At 33.6% G+C, this 24,446-nt stretch overlaps 1 protein-coding gene across 1 annotated transcript; it reads left to right on the top strand.

Moving 5' to 3' along the window:
* The first annotated feature begins 2,708 nt into the window (after window positions 1-2,708).
* Window positions 2,709-23,904, top strand: ZSWIM2 (zinc finger SWIM-type containing 2). Its single transcript, XM_003907709.5, has 9 exons — window positions 2,709-2,933; window positions 4,104-4,180; window positions 7,116-7,156; window positions 13,031-13,241; window positions 14,435-14,683; window positions 17,946-18,030; window positions 19,058-19,170; window positions 21,863-22,016; window positions 22,942-23,904. Exons 1-9 carry the CDS (start codon window positions 2,769-2,771, stop codon window positions 23,746-23,748), a joined length of 1,902 nt encoding a protein of 633 aa, XP_003907758.3. The 5' UTR covers window positions 2,709-2,768; the 3' UTR covers window positions 23,749-23,904.
* The last annotated feature ends 542 nt before the right edge of the window (window positions 23,905-24,446 follow it).

The following is a 24,446-nucleotide window of genomic DNA, read 5'->3' as shown; positions in this document are numbered from 1 at the left end:
AATCCATTACTCCGTATATTCTACCCTCAACCCAACACACACATGCCCATTTGGAGACGGGCAAGCTGACTTCTACTGCTTTCTGTCACTGTTCTTCCTATCTTATAGAGCATTCTTTTCCATATAATTCCAAGGTCTAATACTCTAGGTTCAGCTTTTTCTGTCTTAACAGGAGCCATTATAACTTTTTAATACCTGCCTTTCATGCCAATTGTATTGCTAAAGAGGCTAAAAATTAATCCAAGAAACTCAGGTTTATCAATCCATGAAACTCAAGCATCATTTTTTTTTATTTTTTATTTTTATTTATTTATTTATTTTTTGAGACAGGGTCTTACTCTGTCACCCAGGCTGGAGTGCAGCGGCACAGTCTCTGCTCACTGCAACCTCCACCTCTCAGGCTCAAGGGATCTGCATACCTCAGCCTCCCAAGTAGCTGGGACTACAGCCATACATCACTAAGCCCAGCTAATTTTTGTATTTTTTTGTAGAGACAGGGTTTTGCCATATTGCCCAGACTGGTCTCAAACTCCTGAGCTCAAGCAATTCCCCAGCCTTGACCTCCCAAAGTGCTGAGATTACAGGTGTGAGTCACCACGCCTGGCCCACTGCTTTGTTTTTTGCAGTAACCACCTCCTTCTCACCTGGGGCAATATGCCACAAAATACACCTTAAGGAGGATATTTAATTCTCCATTTTAATATTTTCAAAATATTACACCTATCGTATACTCTTAAGAGATGAAGCAAACATATGGGATAGTCACCTGACTATAAAAATGTTTTTAAAGTCATAACTGACAGATGTCAAAACAAATGTCTTACAAATAGACTGAAGTTCTGTCTAGCAATCTGTGCTTTCACTTTTTAACTTCTGTGAAGTCATAAACACTGTTATTTTTACCATCTCCCAAAATGGAATTTATGAACCTATATTCCATTGATATAATGACTATTGTGTCTTAAACATATGACCCTTCGAAAATGTTTATCACTTATACACGGAGCAAGCAAACAAGTATCACCATCTAGCTATAACTAAAACACAACAGCTTTAACAATTTTTGCTGTTTGTTTTTAAAAATTCTATAATAACTTTATTTTATAAGTACACACACATATATAAGGAGAGAGAAAAAAATTGATGGTTGAATAAAATGTCTTCACTCTGAAGCCCAACTCATCATATTATATAGCAAAATATGGATTGTCATTAATTTATTGAGTTTTTTAAATTATACATATCAATATGTAAAATAATTTAATCCAATTTATAATTTCTTTTGCTCTTGATATGTGAGGTTTTTTTCTAATGTTATAATGTATTGCTTTAACATCTAGTACCATTAAATTGATTCTAAAGTTGGGAGTATGGTAGTATGAATGTGAGTTGTTATTAATCAGAATAGGAGATTAAAAATAAAATTTAGTAAATTAAAACCTTAGATCTCAGACCTAAGATTTTAAGGGTTGGATGATGTTTAGCCAGTTGTCTCACATGTGAAAGCTGCCATTACCATCATCTTCTTTCATCTTTTGCCTTTGCCATTTTCTGAGAACGTTCCTGCTGTTTACGTAATCTAGTTATGATTTCTGCCCATGATAAAATAGGACAAATATCCTCTATCTTTGGCCACCAAGGCAAAGGTTACTGGGCCTCCAAGTAGTGCTATCTCCCGCTTTTAATTTCCTATAGAGATTCTAGTAATATGGCTTCTTTTTTCAGTAATTATGACTCAAAATGTTGACCCATACTTTATTACAGTTTTCCCCCAAAACGTGGTAAACAAAGCTCAGAGACAATTTAAATTATCAGAGGTACAAATACTGCATACCTTGAAACTCTTATTCCTTAGTATACAGATTTGTAAGTTTCATGTACCCATAGTCAACGGATTCTGTGCCACCATTCAGGATGTACCACCATCCACCATTCTGGCTGTACCATCCCCAACACCCACCCCTACCCAAATATGCAATTAAAAAATGTTTCCTCACTTGGAAGACCATTTCCCCTCCAACACACATACACACACACACACACACACACACACACACACACAGAAAGAGAGAGAGAGAAGGGAGAGACAGAGAGAAGAGGGGTGAAAGAGAGACAGAGAGAGAGAGAGACAGAAATGGCTAAAGGATCTAGCTTCCTTCCAAGTAGTTAGGGCTACAGCCGGCCCACTACGGATGATGCACCTCCTAGGGTTTAGAACTCCTGTCTTCTACATCTACCCCCAGAGACTCGGTCAATCTATGCACATAGTGAGCAATCAGAAAACGTTTGTGGAATATTGTTGAACGTCAAAAATCACTCTGGGCTCCGTAACCTTGGCTTTTTGTTAAAGATGATGAATCATCACAGGATAATTTTAGCATCCAGAGCCCAGACTGCAATTGGGTTAGAAACTGTCCTAATACGTAGATTTCACCATCTCTGCCCCGAGGAAGCAGAAGGAATCCAAGAAAACGGACAACAAGAAAACGGCCTTCGGCCGCCAGCTTCCAAGTCGGCCAGATGATTATTAAAAACACGCCTCAGTCAAGGGCGTCGCTTCAAAATGCAGTGCAGGCTTGGGCGAGTTACGAAATCCACGCCATCCCGCACCTTTGTCGCTCGCTCTTCTTCCGCGCAAGGCACGCCGGGACAGCGCGGAGCCCAACCACCGTCACCAAGGCAACCAGCCTGCACGCTGTTGTCTTGGAGACCGGCTGGCACCTTAGTGAGCCCAGCAGAGGGGCCGCCTCCGCCCGCACCTAGCCAGGATGCTTCGTCGAGGCTATAAGGCCTCTGAAAGGCGAAGACACTTGAGCGAGAGGCTCAGCTGGCACCAAGACCAGGCACTGAGTAGCAGCATATACCTCCTACGAGAGATGGGCCCCACTGGCTTCCTGCTGAGGGAGGAGGAGCCGGAATACATGGATTTCCGAGTAACTACCGCCTCTACCGCCCCTACTTCGCCACCATCCCCGCCCACCGTGTTCCCCTCCTGGCCTACCCAATGTGCATAGCCACCATCACAATCCCTGAGGATACTTGCTGCCTCACCCCCGAAAGCGTCTCCCCGCGAGTGTTCCACACCCTAAAAGACGTGCAAATTACAGAAGGAAATAGTATTTATTGGAAGTTTCTTTTTTGGAGGTTAAGACTTCAAACTGCAACTCTTGTAAAAGATAATGGCTCTTGATCTTTAGGCTTGAAAATGTCAGAGGCTTTATATGAATATCTGGTTTGCATTACATGTGTTCTTGGATCCGTTGTTAGTGGTCTTTAGTCATGTAAATCAAACGAAATGAAAATTCTACAATCTGCTAGCATACTGTAAATATTTTCTAAATAAATAAATAGGTTTCCCTTTACTCTTCGCTCACTCTGAAATCATATGAAGGCTCTATTAAAGGATGGTTTAAATGGCAATACCTTGGAAAGGTATTAATGAATAAAAATTCAAGTTTGCTGAAAGACCACAGATGTTTCATATTTGCATATTCCACCCTTAACCACTCAAAAGTCAGCCACTGCACTACCTCCTAGGAGGTGACTTATAAAATTTTACGTTAATGCCATGCAGTTTGAGAGTTGAATGCAATTTACTAGTCTGTGCTTATTTAAAGCATATTTGTTACTTTGTTGCTTCAATACTTAACTGTATTTGATTGTTTTAGCCAAACTAGGCTTGGTGAATAAATGTTGTCCTCTTGAATAAATAAATTCACCGACTCAAATGCACCAAACAAAAATCCAAAATGAGCTGCCTTACAAAAGTGCTTAGCTCCACCCCAAAGGAGAATTTTCTTACAGTAAGGAATTTATGGGTTGATTTTTGCTTTTTTTCTCTTTCGACTTTGGAAATTAGATTTATTTTCACCTGCTTAACGGCAGGTCACTTTAAAACTATCTTAATTTGTTAATTTGCTAACAAAGACAAAAATGAAAAATCAGCCTAGAGACTGGTATCAAGAGTTAAGATTCTCCGATAGAATCTATTCAACCTTTTTGAATCACCTAAACTAAATTACCTCTTCAAATCTCTTTTATTAACTCAGTTTTGCTCTCTCAAATTTTACTGATCTTTTTAAGTACGCATTTTTCTTTTAAAGGTTTTTCTAGGAAATCCTCATGTTTGTAACTGTTCCACATTTCTGAAAGGAGAGGAACTTTGTAAGCATATCTGCTGGTAAGTGATTTTTCATGAAGATCTTCCACAAAGGAGCATATTGGTGTGTTACATATTTTGCCTTTTTCATGGTTTGAATAACAACAAAATTAAAGAAATTTGGTGCTTGGGGAATATAAAGTTAAAATGGTCATAGCTTACCAATAAAATTTTCAGTATTTCATTTTATTCTGAAAACTGAATAACGTTTAAATTGGGAAACAATTTATAATGTTAATGCTTTTAAATAGAAAAAAATCAATTTTAGATTCTCATGTACAAATGTGAAATTTAACTATAAAACGGGGGGATATCCTGATCTTATCACTGATGATAATTATGTGGTTCATTTGAGATATTGCTGTGCTTCAACAAATTGTGTTTCCAAAATCACATTTTCTTGAATATCAAATGTTCCATTTTCTACATGTATACATAGGTTGAAAGTATTCACCTTTTCCATATTGGCCTATGGCAGTCAAGTTTCAAAATATTTTCCTTTTCAATTAACATTTGACTATGAATCACTTTCAAATTTTTCATTTATTTTTATATATTTAGGGGGTACAAGTTCAGGTTTCTTACATGCATATATTGCATAGTGGTGAAGTCTGGACTTTTAGTGTACTAATCACCCCAATACTGAACATTGTACCTAATAAGTGATTTTTCAGCCTCTACTCCCTTCCCACCCTCCCAGTTTTTATAGTCTCTGATGTCTTATTTCACTCTATATGTCCATGTGACCCATTGTTTATCTTTCACTTACAACTGAGAACATACAGTATTTGACTTTCTATTTCTGAATTATTTAACTTAGGATAATGGCCTCCAGTCCCATCCATGTGGCTACAAAAGACATGATTTCATTAATTTTTATGGCTGAGTTGTATTATATTATATATATAGATACACACACACACATATTTTATTAATGTGGTATATTTATATATCACGTTTTATGTATCCAGCCCACCATTATGGATACTTAGGTTGATTCCACATCTTTGCTGTTGTGAATAGTGCTGTGATAAACATATGAGTTCAGGCATCTTTTTGATATAATTATTTCTTGCCCTGTAGACATATACTCAGGAATAGGATTGCTGAGTCATGGTAGTTCTATTTTTAGCTTTTTGAGGAATCTCCATACTATTTTTCATAAAGGTTGAACTAATTTACATTCCTAGCAACAGTATATAAGCATTCCCCTTTCTCCAGGTCCTTATCGACATTTGTTGTTTTTGGACTTTTTAATAATAGTCATTATGACATGTATAAGATGCTATCTCATTGTGGTTATAATTTCCATTTCTCTGATGATTAGTGATGTTGAGCATTTTATTATATGTTTGTTGGCCACTTGTATATCTTCTTTTGAAAAATGTCTATTCATGTCCTTTGCCCACTTTTTAATGAGGTTATTAGGTTTTATCTTGTTATTTCAGTTCTTATAAATTCAGGATGTTAGCCCTTTGTCAAATACATAGTTTGTAAATGTTTCTTACCATTCTTTAGGTTGTCTGTTTACTCTGTTGATTGTTTCATTTGCTGTGCAGAGGCTTTATAGTTTAAGTCCATCAAACTATTTTTCTTTTTGTTGTGTTTGCTTGTGAAGAATTGATCATAAATTCTTTGCCCAGGCCAATGTCTGGAAGAGTTTCCTAGTTTTTCTTCAATTTTCCAAGTTTTTTGTAGTTTACAGTCTCACATTTAGGTCTTTAATCCATCTTGAGTTAATTTTTGTATATGGTGAAAGCTATGAGTCCACTTTCCTTCTTCTGCATATGGCTAGCCAATTTTTCCAGCACCATTTATTGAATAGGATGTCATTTCCCTAGTGTCTAATTTCGTTAACTTTAACTATAAATCTTTGAAGATAGAAGTAGAACTCCATTGAAGATTATGTCTATTAAATCTGAAATTTTTTCTCTAGTGTCAGAATCTATTTGTAGGGTAATTAACCTCTAGAAATGAAAAACAAAATCCTTTAATTTAAATACAAATCAACTCCTTTTGTTTTGCTTACCTATACTCATACTAATAAATTATTAATATTATTTTAATTTATTTGATAGTTAACATGAAAAAATAAAAAATTAAGAAAAGATTATGACTTTCACATTTCTAGTGCTTTTCTTTACAAGTAAAAAACATTATATAATTATTTCTAATGTTTTTACTTTTTTTTTGCTCTTTTATTTTGATCAGTTTTTATTAAGCATCTAGTAACACAAGTTATTTACTCTAGTTGACATAAAGATAAAATATGGTCCTTTCACAACTTACAATTTGGTATTATGATTATATTTAAAATAGGGTTTTTTTCTATTTTCATTTTATGTCAGGGGAAGGGTATTCTCTTTTATTATATAATTCATGTTGTACAATACTGTAACCATTAAGTAAATGGAAATATAATCAGTGTTTCATATACTAAAGTATATTTAGTATCATTGAATAATAATTTAATAGGTATTTCCCACTTTTTAAAAAAAGTTGCATTCCATTTTAATTGGTAAAATTTTTAAGTATTTTTTTCTATCATGTGTTAAAGAGGTGTATGTAGGAAAACAGCCATTTGGTACACTATCCAGAAAATTATTCCATTTCCAGAGAAATTTAAAGGCAGTACCATAAATACCTAAATCCCCTCTTTATCCTTTCCCTGTGAATAATTGTATGTCATAAGAAATACGTGGACTCTGTCTGACAAATCTCTTGACACCAGCTGTCATTTGTTTTCATTAATCATACTTTTTTTTCACATATGCTTATTTTAAAACATAAGCTTAGCAACTATTATAAGAGAAAATTGATGAGTTTTAAGTTTATTCATAACACTTCCCATAATATAAATCTCATAATTTAATTTCTATTCTAAATATTTTTAAATGTCTTTTGAGTTTATGTCAAAAATAAATGTCTCGATTTTTTTTCTACTTGTGAATGTTAGGGTCTTGTTGAAAAAATTCAAGCTTCCAAGGAACCATGAATGTAAGTTTTGGGGTTTGGGTTTTTTGTTTTTATTTTACTAATTTAAAGTTAAAAAATATAAGAATTTTTCTATTTAACATTTTCTAAATTTAGATGGTTATTTTTCTAGGGAATCTGGTAACTATCAGTAGCTCAGCTTCTTAAACTTAAGACACTTGGAACATTTTTCATCTTAAAAAAATGTAACTTTATATGTCATTTTCAAACTCGTAGGCACTTAATAAAAACAGGTATGAAACAATGGCCAGTTATTAAGTAGAAAAACATTTATGTATTCTAAGAAAAGGTTACAGTGGTTTCTGTGTCTAAAATTTTTAAATTGTGAGAAAAACAGCAAATGTGATTTTTTTAGATCCCAGAAATAGACTGTTGGTATGGCACATTGTTTTACTCAAAAATGTTTGCTGAATGAAATTTTTTTGCAAAACAAAAGCAGAGTAAAATGTAGTTTTTAAGTGAGTTCTGAAATTGAGTTTAGAGTCAGTTATATATTTATATAAGTTTAAATTCCAGAGTTCTCAAAAATAAGAGAGAAAGAAAAATAATTGCAATACAGGTCACCTAAATTTGTACCTTTTATAATAAAGATACTGTCATTGTGAAAGGGTTAATTGCAGTTAAGGAATTGTTTGATCTATACTAGACCCATCTAAGAACTGCATTTTTAAAAGTATTAATAAATGTTTCTGATATTAATGCATAAAGTGATAATTAGTTTTTAATTTTTTTTTCTATTCAAAAAGAATTTGTTTTATTTAGGCAAGTTTATTTCCCCCTAGCTATTATAGAATTATAATCACAGTAGACATATTTTTTAAATTATCCCAGATAATAAATTACCATTAGTGTTTCACAGGGATTTTTCTCTTTTTTCACTCTACATATTTTTTTAGAAATGTCCCCCATTTTCCATGCCTCCAACTGTTAACTCTGTACGGTGATTCCCAATCTTACCAGCAGACCAATATTTCCAGTTGCCTTCTGGGGCAGCTCAATTTGGAGGTCCCATGGGCATCTTAAATACTGACTTCTCCATCTGTGCTCCGCTGTTAGATTCCCTACCTCACATGGTGGCTTTCCTTTTTATTTTCTCTTCAAAGCTATAAACCTTGATATTCTCTCTGATTTTTTCTCTCTCATTCTCTTCTGCCATATATCTACCCATACCACAAATCCTGCTTGTTTTACATCCTACATATTTCTCAAGTGTTTCTATTTCTCCATACTCATTCTTACATTTGTTCCACTTTCCTCAGCCCTTAGTACCGTTCTAAGTAGCCTCCTTGTTTCCAGTGCCTGCACTTTGCACTTTGTCTTTCACCCGCCAGATAGACAGATTCTTTCTAAAATGTCAGCCTCTTCTTAATCCTCTCTCTCAGTCCCTTCATGCATGATGACTAGGTTGTATGATTTTATATATATTGTTTTCTTTTTGACTTCTCCATTGTATTCACTGAAGTTAAATGTTAACTCTTTCTCCAAAGTCTTATTCTCTACACTATTCTTCCATATCATTTTCACAAGCTTCGATACTGAGGCTGTCCAATAGAGATATAACATACATATGTAATTTTCTAGTAGCCATATTATAAGAAGTAAAAAGAAACAGGGAAGTAATTTTAATATGTATTTTAACTTAACCCAGTACATCAAAATATTATTGTGTCAACATGTAATCAATATAAAAGTTATCAGCTATTTTACTTTTTTCACACTAAGTCTTCAAAATCTAGCGTATTTGTTGTACTTACAGTAAATCTCAATGCTGACACTATATTTTCAATGGAAATATTTGATCTGTATATAGACTTCGTCAAACTTTTCAGTTGAAAAATAGATTCACATATCCAAATTGTTACATACTTATACATTTTTCTGTAACTATAGATTATCAGCTTTAAGTTAAAAACTAAATTTTTAATTTAACAAAATGTAAAATTTGTTTTGTCAGTCACACTCGTCAAATTTCAAGTACACAAGAGCTACCTATGGCTAATGGCTACAATATTCAACAGTGTAGTTCTACCCAATTAAATTCAACAAATATTTATTGTACCACATATTAGCCAGGAGCTCTGCTGGGTGCTTTTTCTAAATTGAAAAATATGTATTGCTAGTATATGAATGTCTTTCATCTGCAAACACAGCAATTATGTATTGATCAATTTAATATTTTACATTGTATTATTATTCTTTGCACTTATTGAAGACAGCAACCATTCAGTCTACAGTAGGGAATTTTTTAATGTTTAAAATTAATCCTATATAATTTGAGAATTTATATTTCCTTCTGAAATAAATATTTTTATATCTTTTATATTTAAAAGAAATTTTAATTAGTAAACATTGAGAAAATTCCATGTGTACAAAATAATACTAGAGAGTGTAATAATATTCAAAGTAAGTCTTAGTGATCTTAGAATTTATCATTTAAATTAAAGCTAGAATAAACATATATGAAAAATAAACAAAACTATAAATAACTGCTCCTTAGGATTATGTGTAGTATTTAAGTAAGTGTGGAGGGAATGTTACTTGTAATGGAAGAGGAATGATTCTTTTCCAAAAGGAATCTGGAAGCAATTATCTACATTCCAGTGTTGCATATAAGAAACCTGAGACTCTCTTTTCTTTTCAAAGACCGACAAAAAATGATTATATGGGAATTTTATTATGAAAAATGTTAATTTTTGAACACTGAACATTCTTTTTTTCACAAACATTTTCCCAACAAAAGCTAGATTTACCACCTGATAGTTCCTTTTAAATACAATAACTAGTGAATACTATCTGTTCTTTTTGGAATTAAATATTTATGAATAAAATTAAAACCTCATTAAAGGAAATTTTTCTAAATTCTCACCAGAAAGATGTAAACTTTTTATTTTCTATTTTCCGTTTATGATTTAATATATATCATAAAACAGCCTAATATTCTGTCAGAATTATGTGTTCTGCTTTTATCAGACATTGTTACTTTGTATTTTCTTTTTTTTTTTTTTGAGATGGAGTCTCGCTCTGTCGCCCAGGCTGGAGTGCAGTGGCAAGATCTCGGCTCACTTCAAGCTCCACCTCCCGGGTTCATGCCATTCTCCTGCCTCAGCCTTCTGAGTAGCTGGTACTACAGGCGCCCGCCACCACACCTGGCTAATTTTTTTGTTATTTTTTTTTCTTAGTAGAAACGGGGTTTCACCGTGTTAGCCAGGATGGTCTCGGTCTCCTGACCCCGTGATCCGCCCTCCTCGGCCTCCCAAAGTGCTAGGGTTACAGGCGTTAGCTACTGCGCCCGGCTACTTTATATTTTCAATGCTATATAATCTCTGCTATATAATGACTTTCATTAAAAGTCATCAAAGGCTAGCTAATATTTCACTAAATATGGTATATTATAATCAATTTAACATTCTTCCACTATTAGGCATTTATTTCTAACTACTTGTTATATTCTTTGTATATGAAGCTTTTTGTTCTTTTCAACTATTTCCTTAGCCTAAAGTCTTATTGTGTTTTGGAGTAGAAGTGTTAGTATTTTTATGTCTTCCCCTCATATGTACTGCCAAATATGTTGTCAGAATACTTTTGCTGATTTACATGATTTCAGCAATATGTCAATTTCTTTAAGTTTTGTTTTTTGGATTCCTGTATTGGCACATTTTAACTGTAGTACTTAAGCATACAAAGAAAGATATTAACAGCATATTTAAGAAATATGAAAATAAAGACACATAGAAATATTTTTCCATGTTAGTAATATTTCTATAATTTTGGAAAGAAAGACAGCCACACAAAGGAGGAAAAATATCAGATACAAGGTTCATAGTAATCTATCCATGCCTGATAAATTAAATAAGAAAAGAGTTTCTATTCTCTGGTATATTTATTTAACATTCCTTTATGGAAGATCTAAAATGTCTTCAAATACCTTTTTTATTATACTTTAAGTTCTAGGGTAAGAAATAACATAAAGCAAACAAATCATAACATTTATTATAGTGTTTATTCAGTCAGTTTTATTTAGTGTCTGTGCTTTATTCTTATTTCAACTCATTTGCCTTTGATGCAAATAAAATTGAACATCTTCCACTGCCTTGTTTACTATTTGTGTTTTATGTGAATTGTATTTTGGCTATTTATTAGGATAAAACTGCAAACATAATTATTATAAGCATTACTTTTTTCAAATGTTTTTCTAATCTATAAATTTTTCTCTATGACTTTATTCAATTTTGTTATACATATGAATTTTTGTGTTATTAAATCGGATCATCTGTTCTTTTCATGTTTATTGTTTCGACCCTTTAAAAATTGTCTTTCTTCCATAGTATCAATAGTTCTTTGGGGTTTTTTTTCTGCTCTTTTTATTATTTTTGTTCTTCATTATATAATAGCATCAGTGTGTAGTTGTTTTGGTATAAGTTGGAGGTTGGTATTTGGTTTGAGTTAATTTTCTTCATATTGCCACCCAGTTATCTCAGTAACAGTTATTAGATAATACTTCTTTTGCTCTTTGTTTAACAATGGCTATTATTTAGAGCATCTCATATATTATTACATTTATTACTTATACAACACATTGTGATGTCAGTTCAGATTAGCTGCCTTGCTCTTCTCTTTCAAAATATTCGTGTATAATCTTATGCATTAATTTTTCCAAATTCACTTTAAAGAGTTTGTTTCTTCCTTTTATTTTCCAGTTCACATTTTACCACACAGAACAATTTGTTGCCAGCTTCTTTTATGAAATTTTATTCTTCAGTATTTCTGCTGACCCAATGCATCTTTATTCCCCAAAGCACAGTATTTTGTTATTTATTTTTCTCTCCTTTTTTAGAGAGCAGATGTTGCTGTGTCTCTGTGACAAATAGTCCTTCTTCCCCAAAGTAATGGTTAACTAATGTATGATGCCCTCCCACATTCCACTTGCCATTCCACCTCAGACAGGGGGGCCGCGATTTCTGTATTGAAATGTAACTGTGATGTTTTCAGTGTTTTTAGTGTTTAGTTGGGGGGTCTTTCCAGAAAAGCAGAGCATTTTATTATCTTGGAAATAATTTTTAATTCATATATAGTAAAAAGATATATAAAATGAATAGAAGGCAGGGGACCGATAACAACTAGCATTTAAATTATGACATGTTCAGGAGTAGGAGAGGGAAGGCGGAAGCAGCAAAGAGATGGGCCAAGGAATAAAGAATCTAGGATTCCCTGATCAAAACTATAGGCACTTAGAACATCATTCCCTTAAGGATTGCAGAATGGAGAAAATTCAGAATTCAAAAAATGCACCTGCTAATGGTGCAGGCAATATAGGAACTAATAGATTGTCCTGAGAACCGCAGATCAAATCTGTTGAGGACGAGGCTAATGAGACACTCTTTTGTAGGTACACAAAACAGAAACAGAAAATAGGCACAATTAGTTAAGTCTTGCTCTTCCATTATTTTTTAATTCACTTATTCATCTAACAAATAATTACAGTAGCTACTCAGATATCAGTTTCCTCCTTATGTATTCATGTCCCATTTATTTTAATATTCTTATATGTTCATAAAATATTTGTTATGGACAAGTGAACAGCTCAAAGTATAAGACATGATTGTAACACCAATCCAAGGATGAACACTATCATATTCAAGTGCACTGTTTGCATTGACTCTTTTTTAGTAACAAGAAAAAAAAATTTATATTTTTTCATATGACTCTCTTCTGACATTTTGGCTCTGAAAAAAATGTAAAGCAGTGGTCAATGTCAGTGTGATAATTCAGTCAAAACTCTGATATTTGAAAGAAAATTCTAACTTTCAGCATAAGTTGTTACCTCTCTGTAGCTCCAATTTTGTGACTGAATTTTAATACTTTGGGATTTTTCACTAGCTGCTTTACAATTGGGTCTTGGAGAAAGAGAGATAAGTGACTTGCTTCGGGGGATACATCGAGTTCAAACTCCCCAACCAGGAACAAATGACCACAATGAACATGTTGAAGAAGATGGGTACATTAAACAGAAGGAAATTGATTCCGAGGATATCTGCTCTATTTGTCAAGAGCTACTTTTAGAGAAAAAGCTTCCTGTCACCTTTTGCAGGTGATGTATTTTTTCTTTGGATTCTTAAAACTAATTAAAAATTCTAAAACATATTTGTGATTTATTACCTTAGGAGACATGATAGGGAAAAAATAGACAACTTTACCTACCGCTAATTTATACTTAATTAAATTCCTTCGTTTCCTAACACACACACACACACATATTATATATTTTTATATATAGTATATTTATATATAATGTTATATATTATATATGTTAGGAAACAACATATATATGTGTGTGCATATATGTTGTGAGCTAAATATACGCTCTTACTCTAAATCTTTCTGAACTACACTATAAGGGTAAAAATTGAAGCATAATTCCACAATTATTCCTCCTCCCACCTTAAGTAACAGGAGTAGAGTAATTTTTGTGTTTTTATTTTATACATATGAATAAATGTTATGGCTTATTATAGTTATAAAGACTTCTCTGGAAGTAAAGATTATTTTACTTTGAAATTACAAAAATTATTTTCAGGTTTTCAAAATTCTATCTTTAAACCTAAATAATTCAATTTTCACATATGCACAAATGTTTACTGAGAGTCTAATGTTCATACTTTTCTTCACAGCACTATAAGGTTGAACTTGAAAAATTTGGACAGCCATTTGCCATTGCTATCTTTTTCTCCTGATCATTCTTTTTTCTTCTGATAATTTAACAAAACTTTTGTACACACTGTAGTTGTTCATATGTCTGCTTCTATTGCATATTGTAAAATTAACTACTTTCCAAAATAGTATTTCTCTCAGCAGCTATTTCTTTGGTACTACCATGTATTATGTGACTTCTGGAAAAATATGGTGGCACCCCTGCTCTCAGTGAAGCATTTTATTAAAATAATTATTATTATTTTCCTTTGTGTTAAGCCTATATTCATTCTCACTTTACAAATGAAAATATTGTAATGTTGCAAAATCTTTCACCATTTCATTGCAAAGAAGGAAAATTTAAGTTTGGAATTCTGATGTATTAAAGATGATAGATTACTAGAGTGAGTGAGTGTGTGTGTGTATGTAATCAAGCTATAGCTGAAAATCAGTTCAGAATCTATTTTTATGTGGAATAAAGATGGTAGCACAGGAAATTTTACTTATATGAATATATATGTAATATATATATACACAACGGATATATAAAACTGCTCTATACAAATGATAAACTTGAATTTTTATCTCTCATAGGTTTGGCTGTGGCAATAGTATTCATATAAAATGCATGAAAATCTTAGCTAATTATCAGAGTACATCAAACACTTCCATGTTGAAATGTCCTCTGTGCAGGAAAGAGTTTGCACCATTAAAACTTATTTTGGAGGAGTTCAAAAACTCTAGCAAACTTGTAACTGCAGCAGAGAAAGAGAGACTGGACAAACACCTTGGAATTCCCTGTAATAACTGCAAACAATTTCCAATTGAGGGGAAGTGTTATAAGTAAGTGTTCTCTGTAAACTATAAGCATGTGTTCTTTTTATTTTTTTACATCAGGAAACTTTGAGCATTAGAGCACCCATTCTATAGCCTCCCTCTTCCTGCATATACTGTTTGACTTGTGTGACAACTGCTTATTTAGGACTTACAGACTGACCTCTTATCTCGGTCCAGTATCTCAGGAACTCCAATCATTTTATTTTCTTCTCCTGTGCAAGGGTATTGTTTTGAGCTCTGGTCTAGATTGGGTCTGAAGTAGCACCCCATCCTAGAAGCTCTGGACACAGGATAGGTGGCTTTAGCTTAGATGAGTTTCCAAGCTCAGAGCCTTGCTGGATCTCTCACCCTCTGTAACTTTATTTGAACTACCTTTGAGGTCAGTTCCAAAAATTCCAAAGATTGGGCCAGAGGGACATTGACTAGATTGACTGAATATTTAATCCAGTCCTTCCTACTCCAAATTGCAATGAGTACAGATTTTGCTTTCTTTCATATCTTATACTTCAACAACAACTACAAAAACATAGTAATTATTAGAGCAAACAATTTTCACTGTGAATAACCCCCAAACTTTCCCACAATTCTCACGATAAAACATAAATTAATTGCTATGCCTAGGAAATTGTATTTTCTTAATTAAAATTTTAAGTTAACAGTACATTAATAAGAAAACATTATTTCAATCTTTGTTACATTTTTTTGAAATGCATCAGTTTATTTTTCAGCCTTCTTGAATTACATTATGATGAGCCCAATTTAAATTATATATATATTAAAATTCATAAAGCCATAAAACATTATCACATCCAACAGCAAATTATACCTATTTCCTTTGAATTTAGTTTTGTTTTCTGTATGTGTTACACAGAAGAAAGTTAATTATTCACAAAAGTGTTTGCTGGAAAATGGCTGGCCTCAGAAGGCTCCTAGGGAGGACTCTAACTTGGGGAGGAAGTACAGAATGTTTACAAACTTTTAGCAAGAGGTATTTAGCTAGGTTCAGGAATGTTGTTTAAAGAGGATTCCAGGAAAAGGAAGGACTTGATCTTTGGTATTAGCAGCCGTCATATGGGCAATTTAAATTTTCTCAAGAGGGGTGGATAGCACCAGTGAGGGACGGGCTAAGGTCACATGTGAAAGAGGGGGCTGGGACATGTGGGGGAACAAGGACATGTGAGGGCCACAGTATAAAATTCTCAGTGCTTACAATCAATGTTCCCCAAATGGTTTACATACAACTTTAGTGTAAATCTTGCTTTTAGGTATGTTGTTGATGACAGTACACTCCTGTCACTCAGAGCTTTCTGACTGCTTTTTGTGTCCTTGGGCATTATTCTTCCTACTAAGTAAACACATGACCCACTATCCTGCCGCCTGCCCACTAGTGACCCTACACTCTCCTTTGAGAGTCTTTTCTTGTCTCATAGCTTCTCCTCTAGGGATCTTGCTAACAATTACTCATCTCTGTCTCCATTCTCTTTTACAAATTAAAGAATACATTTTCAATGTTTGTGACTCCATCCATCTTCCATTCCCTCGAGTACTGACATTTCAGTCATCAGTCTGAAAAACTATTTCCATTTCTTTTAGGAACACATTGAGTAGGAGACAAGATTAACTAGAAAGTTTCTTCATTCCTTCTTCATTAGAATTTCAGAATTTAACTACTTCATCTTTTAAGAGGTTAATTCCAAAATTACTAGATATATGTTAAAATACAGAGATGCTTAACTTTTTTTTAGCCCAGCATACTTTGATGTATTGAATAAATGGCACCATTTCTTCAACCCATTGCTGTTAATTATTAAAATCTTCCCTGTATGTACAAAGAGTAATAATGAATAAATTAGCATTTGCTTCTTTTAAGATGTCTGAGGGACATATTTTCTTAAATTTTTCATGGCAATAATCTTCTAAATATTTGATAACTTGAATAATAAGTTTACTTGATTACTGCTCAGAATATTTTCAGTTTGATAAATTATGTTGCAAGTAATTTAAAATCCTCTGCTTGTGACACAATTTTATAAACAATATAACTTTTAGATTGGGCTTTTATGGAAAGTGGTTTTTTTTGACTTGTCAATAGTTTTTACTGAGATCTTTTATGTTTACCTTTTTCCATTTTGTGGGAAAAAAAGAATATAATTTTTATTTTCAAGAAGTATGCTGCCAACTCTAACTCTGGCACTCACAAAACAACTGGAAAGCAGCACTGGATAATCAAATGACAGAATATCTAATAGACTGTAGCTCCTATAAGAATGTAGAGAAAGAGGTAAATGAAAGCTAAGGTAGTCTGAGAAGGCATCATGGAAGGGGCATGTGGTGGACAAAATAATAGACTTCCTAAAACGTCCACATCCTTATGCCCAGAACTTATATGTCATAGAAGAATTAAGGTTGCAGAGGAAATTAAGGTTTCTAATCACTGACCTTGAAATAAAGAGGTTATCCTGGATTGCTTGAATAAGCCTTGTGTAATCATATAGGTTCTTAAAAGTAGAAGAGGGAGGCAAGAAAGTCAGAGGGAAATGTGATTGTGGAAGAAAGGCAGAGAGATGCTACTTTGTTTGTTTTGAAATGATCACAAGCTAATAAATGTAGGCAGCCTCTAGAACAGCAGTCCTCAAACATTTTGGCACCAGCGACCAGTTTTGTGGAAGACAATTTTTCCACAGGGGTTATTGGGGGTTGGTTTCAGGATGAGACTGTTCCACCTCAGACCATCAGGTACTAGATTTTCATAAGGAGCACACAACCTAGATCTCTCATGTGCGCAGTTCACAATAGGCTTCACACTCCTTTGAGAATCTGATGCCACCGCTGATCTGACAGAAGGTGGAGATTTGCTCTCCCACAGTTCACCTCCTGCTGTGTGTCCCGGTTCCAAACAGGCCACAGACCAGGTCAGCGCCTGGGGTTGGGGACCCCTGCTCTAGAAGATGGAAAGAGCAAGGAAATAGATTCTCCCCTAGAGCCCCCTAAAAGTAACACAGCCCTGCCAACCCGTTGGTTTTAGCACACTGAAACTCATCTCAGACTTCTATCCTATGGAAGAATAAGATAATACATTTGTGCAGTTTAAGCTAAGTTTGTAGCAAATTTTTACAGCAGCAACAGGAAACTAATACACATTGCGACTTGAGATGATCCTTGTCGTGTTTGAATTGTTCCCAGGAAGTTTTGGTCTGAATTTTTCACCCAAAACCATCACAATAATAGGATGTTTTTTCTTGCGTGTTTTGATGTTTTATATTTTTAGGTGTACCGAGTGCATAGAATATCACTTATGCCAGGAATGTCTTGATAGCTGCTGCCATCTTTCCCACACGTTTACATTTCGTGAGGTACAGTATCCATCTTGAATCTAATATGGTGTTTCTATTTGTCCTGTTGTAGAGCTAAGTCAGTCTAAGAATAAGAAGAATAACATAACACTGTGGAACAGAGCTGATTGGTTTTTAATACAAACCTAAAGCTATATTTTTAGGAGAGCTCTTTTTCATAAGGCTACACAAAGCAACCAGTTCTTACACTGGTAATTTATAAAATCTAACATGATAAGAAACATCTGATGACATTATGAATAAATTTTCAGAACAGAAAATATAGCCATCAAACTTGAATATTAGTTTTTAAAAAGCTGTCAACATTACAAATGTCTTATAATGAAAAGTCAAAAAATTTATGATTTTCTCTTAAATTTTCTTACATAAACAATAATGAAACATGGAATTTTACCAGGATAATTTAAATCATATACTTTAAAAGTATCTCCTGATGTTGAATAATACTACTACTTTCTGCTTACCAGACAAGATAAAATAAAACATGCACAATTATTGTTATTTTTTACCTTAAAAAGTAATGCCATTATAGTAGCTGTGCAATAGCATATGAGACTCACTAACAATTTGTAAATACTTTAACATGTTGAAAAATAATATATATGCTTTAAAATATTGTGTATTGGCCGGGCGCGGTGGCTCACACCTGTAATCCCAGCACTTTGGGAGGCCGAGGTGGGCGGATCATGAGGTCAGGAGATAGAGACCATCCTGGCTAACACAGTGAAACCCCGTTCTCTACTAAAAATACAAAAAATTAGCCAGGCGTGGTGGTGGGCGCCTATAGTCCCAGCTACTCGGGAGGCTGAGGCAGGAGAATGGCATGAACCCAGGGTTAGAGCTTGCAGTGAGCCGAGAATGTGCCACTGCACTCCAGCCTGGGCGACAGAGTAAGACTCCATCTCAAAAAAAAAAAAAAAAAATTGTGTATTATTCACATTATTGATATGCAACCTACTAATTTTTATCCACAAAATGAAAATATCCATGACTTTGCAAAGTAACATCTACTTTTCACCTATTACAGAAAAGAAACCAAAAATGGAGATCACTAGAAAAAAGAGCAGATGAAGCTGTAAAATACATAAATACTAAAAATGAGATAGAAGAAAAGATGTCACATTTTCAAGAAAAGCAAGAGTGAGGTTCCCAGTAAAATTTATATTTCTTGTATGACCGAATCTTTGAATAACTTTTCAATTTGAATAAGTTGTATTTATTCTCTTATTTATTATTTAATTATTATTAAGCATTTAGATACTAGGTGGCATTGTACCATCCAGTTGAAGAGCAAGGCTGTAGAGTCAGACTGCCTGAATCCAATCATAGTTCAACCACACATTGTCTATGTGACTAGTTACTTCACTTCTATCTGCCACATTTTCCTCATCTTTAAAATGGGAGTAATTGTTAAAACCAACCTTGTAGGAATTTTGTGAATATGAAATGAGTTAATACACACAATAAATATTCAAATAATGTTATCTATTATTTTTAATTTGACCAGAAACTATACTAGATACTAGGGATACAGTGGTTTCCTCAGTAATCAAATAATGATCGATGTAAATGTAAAATTGAAACTGACGTCAGTTATGTTTAAATAAAAGCAGATTCAAATATATTTGAAATTTTCCTTTGAAATAATTGGCCTCTGGGGGAAGAGGCCAATTTTTTTGCTTCATTCTCCCTCTTTCTACCCTCTACTTCACCCTGTTGGAAGAAGAGTGCTGAGCAGATTGGTTTTATTTCAGAACATTGATTCAGAACATTATTAGTGGAGAGGTCTCCAGACCTTTTGCAGTAGTCCTGTTCAATTACAGAAAATTTAGGCTGGGCACCGTGGCTCAAGCCTGTAATCCTAGCACTTTGGTAGACCAAAGCAGATGGATCACCTGAGGTCAGGAGTTCAAGACCACCCTGGACAACATGGTGAAACCATGTCTCTACTAAAAAAATACAAAAAAAAAAAAAAATTAGTGGGGAGTTGTGGCACATACCTGTAATCCCAGCTACTCGGGAGGCTGAGGCAGGAGAATTGCTTGAACCTGGGAGCCAGAGGTTGCAGTGAGACGAAATAGCAACACTGTACTCCAACCTAGGCAACAGAGTGAGACTGTATCTCAAAAAAAGAAAGAAAAAAAGAAAAAAAGAAAATGTAGCCTGTCATAATATTAAGAGATTGTGTATATTATGAAACACATAGAAAAGAGACAACTTTTAAAGGATGGGATTAAATAGAAACTAAAAATACTTTCAGTGAATCAACTAAACAAAAAATGTGCTTGTTCTCCCTAAATATATATATATATATGTATGTGTATACACACACACACATACATATAATACACCCATACCCCCACACACGTGCACATACACACGTATATGTAAGTTTCTATCCAAACTTCAATTGATATATAGCCCATGCCCATGGGTACTGCACACACATTGGAGACTAGAGCTCTTGTGGGGCATCAAATGAGCCTACACAAAGGCTTTGCAAATCCATTTTCCCTGCACAGGTATCATACTTCATCCTGTTAGAATGCTAAGTTGTATAACTAATGGTTGGACTTAGGAGATATTGGGGGACAGGGAGTTCAGAAGGAGAACATTAGGGGAAGAAGGACATTTTAGGCAGAGAAAATGGAATAAATAAAGAGAATTTCAGGATAAGAAACAGTAGGTAACAAGCTTAAAAGAGTACTAAAAATATACGTTTTCATTGAAATTAGATGACCCTGGTAAGAGCAAGTTCTGTAATATGATGGGGATATATCTGCAGAGTAATGAGAAGTACAAACTTTTCTGAAGAATATATTTGAACTTTGTTCTGAACGACTTTTGAATGATAGGAACATATCTGACCTTTTAACCAAACTTTTTTTTCTCTTAAAGATTTGTTGTATCTGTTTTACCAGTTGCAATGGCATCAAATAGCAGTTAATTCATAGTATATCATCTTAGTTATGTCAGTCAGTATTTTTGGTACAAAAAATGGAGTTGGTACTTTTAGAGTTAAATTAACATAGTCTAACAATATTGAAGTGATAAGAATATACCCCAAACGAAAACAAATTTCCTTATCTCTTATGATCTACCAATTTATTATAGTCGCCTGGAATATTTAATGTGGCTTACTATACACTTCACTTCCTACCAGAAGACAGAGTGAATTGGGTTGTATTTTTCTAAACAGTTGCCTAAGTGTTGACTCAAACTAAAATATTATAATTTGAGTATATGGTCTGATTTTATTGACCTTAAAGTGCAACTCAAACTCAAAAATTTTGGGTTAGCATTTTTATTTGATATGACTACTTAAAACTTTTTTGAGGTGAAGTCTCACTATGTCATCCAGGCTGGAGTACAGTGGCGTGATCTCGGCTCACTGCAACCTCCACCTCCTGGGTCTAAGGGATACTCCTGCCACAGCCTCTTGAGTAGCTGGGATTACAGGCACCCACCACCATGCCTAGCTAATTTTTCTGTATTTTTATTAGAGATGGGGTTTCGCCATGTTGGCCAGGCTGGTCTCAAACTCCTGACCTCAGGTAATGCACCCACCTCAGTCTCCCAAAGTGCTGGGATTACAGGTGTGAGCCACTGCGCCTGGCCAAAATCTTTGTTCTTTATGAAGTTGGATCCATATTGTTCAGGATCAATAAAATAGATTTTTTAACTTTATAATATATGAGATTGATTATCTTTAGTTCAAGAAAACCTAGGGTTCATTGCATTATTTATATAGAGACGACTTACCTGTGCTATTGATCGCTTCCTGATCTATAATAACATGTAAACACTCATGTCTCTTCTTCTTCTCATGCAGCCAAGTTTACACACCAAAACACGTTGTAAGATCACTGCCTCTCCAACTGATTACTAAGAATAGTAAGCTTCTTGCTCCAGGCTACCAGTGTCTACTTTGTTTGAAGGCATTTCATCTTGGTCAACATACAAGATTGCTACCATGTACTCACAAGGTAAAAGTCACATCATTTTAGTTTTACTTTCCCTGTAGGGTCAATTTTCACAAATGAAGTGACAATTTAAGTCTGTCCTTTTACTTTTGAGTTGTACTCTGTACAGAGGTGTTCACATTGCACAGCACATATAGAAAGAACTGCCACAGAGACTATTGCGAAGGCAGCTTTCTCCCTGAGGATGGGTTTATACTGATTAGTACTCATTTCTGTATATACTATCTAGGAAAGATAAAATGGTACTTTAAGTTAGATTCCTTTATCTACTTTAGTTACCTGTAGAAAGAAAAAGGTTATAGAATACTAATATTTTGGTATGTATTTTTATGAGTCTTAAGATGAAACAGAAATGCCTAAGTTGACAATTATTATTTCATATGAACTCACTGGAATCAGCATACTACTACTAGATCACTATATAATTGATAAGCAACTATATAGTGGTTGATAACCAACTGTTTTTCTGAAATAAAGTTGCTTCAGTAAATAAACAAAGCTTCAGTAATAAAGCTTTAGAGTCATCCTTACTTAAAATGGCTAATTGTTTTTTTCCAAAAATTTAATTTATTTTATATTTTACTGTTATCAGATCCATTTTCAACCCCAGTTGGTTATGACTTTTAAAATAATTTTCATTAGAAATAATTAGCAGTGAAATTAATAGCTTTAGAGAATTTTTAACAAAATTATGAGTACTATTGATAAAAGTCTTTGCATTTTAATATAGAAAATGGAAATCAGTCCCTACATCAGTTATATATAGAAGTGAACTTCTTCAAAATATTTTCATGAAACTTGATAAATAATTATTTTTCAATTTTGCTAAATATTTTTAATCATACAATTCTGAAACTGGGGGAAATTTACTTGAATAATATTATAAACAAGATTAGTATAGTTCTGATTAGCTTATCTTTTTTTAAAGTTTCACAGGAAATGTATTGACAATTGGTTATTCCACAAGTGCAATTCGTGCCCTATTGATGGACAAGTTATATATAACCCTTTAACTTGGAAAAATTTGGCAGTGAATGGACGAGCACATCAATCTGTTTCAAACAGAGACATCATTCATCTATCAAAGCAGAAAGAACCAGATCTTTTTATTCCTGGTACTGGATTAGTCTTAAAACAAAATAGACTTGGAATTTTACCTAGCATACCTCAGTGTAATTTTGATAAATTGAATACACCTCAAAGCCCAAAAGATGCCTGTGAGAATATACCAATAGACAATCTATGCTCTATCCAATTAGATAATTCAAATTCAAGAAAAGTAACCTATGAATGTAAAATAAGCCAACATTTTCCCAGATACCTTCAAGATTTACCCATGGTATCATTTGGGAAAATACCATCTCAAACATTTCTTCCCCCTATTGTTCATAAGAATATCGTATGTCCCACTGCAATGGAAAGTCCATGCATCAGTGGAAAATACCACACTAGTCAAAGCCGGATGACCAAAGGCTGTACATGTAATAACCACAACCTAAAGAAGACTCCTGGCACTGAAATAAGAGAGGACAATAAGAGATCAACTTTACTTTCAGAGGATTTCAATCTTATTGTCAATTGGAGCACAGCTAAACTTAGTTTGTCTAAAAGGTATAATAACTGTATGGGGGAAATTACACGAAAATGTAGTCATCTGTCAAGACAGCCTGTGTCTCACTCTGTAAATACAAAAGGTACTGAGCTATCTTTAATAATAGAAGGAGTTCAATTGTGAAAAAGTATTTTTATTTACTATTAGAAAATATTTGAATGTTGAGCATAAAAACTGTTTTATATAGAACATAAAAAGCACATATAGTCTTGACAAATGTATATAAAATTATCTCTTGGAATTTGCCTACTTACCTATAAACAGCTCACTACACTTAAAGGAAATGATTCTATTACTTATACGACTTATAGCATTAGGTATCTTCATGAGTATATTCAGGATGTTATAAATAATGAATAATTTTTAGAGCCTTTATCTTATTTTATTCTGATGTTAGAAATGTTTTACTTAAATTAAGGAAATAGATTTTTTCCTACTTTGAGTCACTGTTTTCAAATATTTTTATGGTAGCACATAACATGCAGGGATTACTTCCTGGTACTTCTGTATTTTTTGCATTTTTCTTGCACTAGTAATTACCACAAACTGATTTAAAAAAAAAAAAAAAAAAAAACTTAAAAAACTCCATAAAGGAGTTTTCTTATACATGAAATGAAAATAAAATGAAATACTATCAGCTACGTCACATTTATAATGGTCTTACTGTTTTATTTTCAAGAAACTTATATAAGTACTTCCAAATTTCTTAATACAATCACTATTATTGAAGGATCTGTAATTTTAAATCTGCTCTATTTTCAAAGTAACCATTGTTTCAAAATGTTCATTTGAAAAAATATAACCCTTAGATTTTTATTTTA

The sequence above is a fragment of the Papio anubis genome, chromosome 10 (assembly GCF_008728515.1).
Source record: "Papio anubis isolate 15944 chromosome 10, Panubis1.0, whole genome shotgun sequence".
NCBI classification, from domain to species: domain Eukaryota; kingdom Metazoa; phylum Chordata; class Mammalia; order Primates; family Cercopithecidae; genus Papio; species Papio anubis.
The sequence above is the reverse complement of the archived record's forward strand: the minus strand, read 5'-3'. Positions and strand labels throughout refer to the sequence as shown.

Coding starts and splice junctions, on each gene's coding strand:
- ZSWIM2 (XM_003907709.5), top strand. CDS start 2,769: ATGCTTCGTCGAGGCTATAAGGCCTCTGAAAGGCGAAGACACTTGAGC. Junction 18,031..19,057: donor ACACGTTTACATTTCGTGAG/GTACAGTATCCA, acceptor CACCTATTACAG/AAAAGAAACCAAAAATGGAG. Junction 19,171..21,862: donor CATTTTCAAGAAAAGCAAGA/GTGAGGTTCCCA, acceptor CTTCTCATGCAG/CCAAGTTTACACACCAAAAC.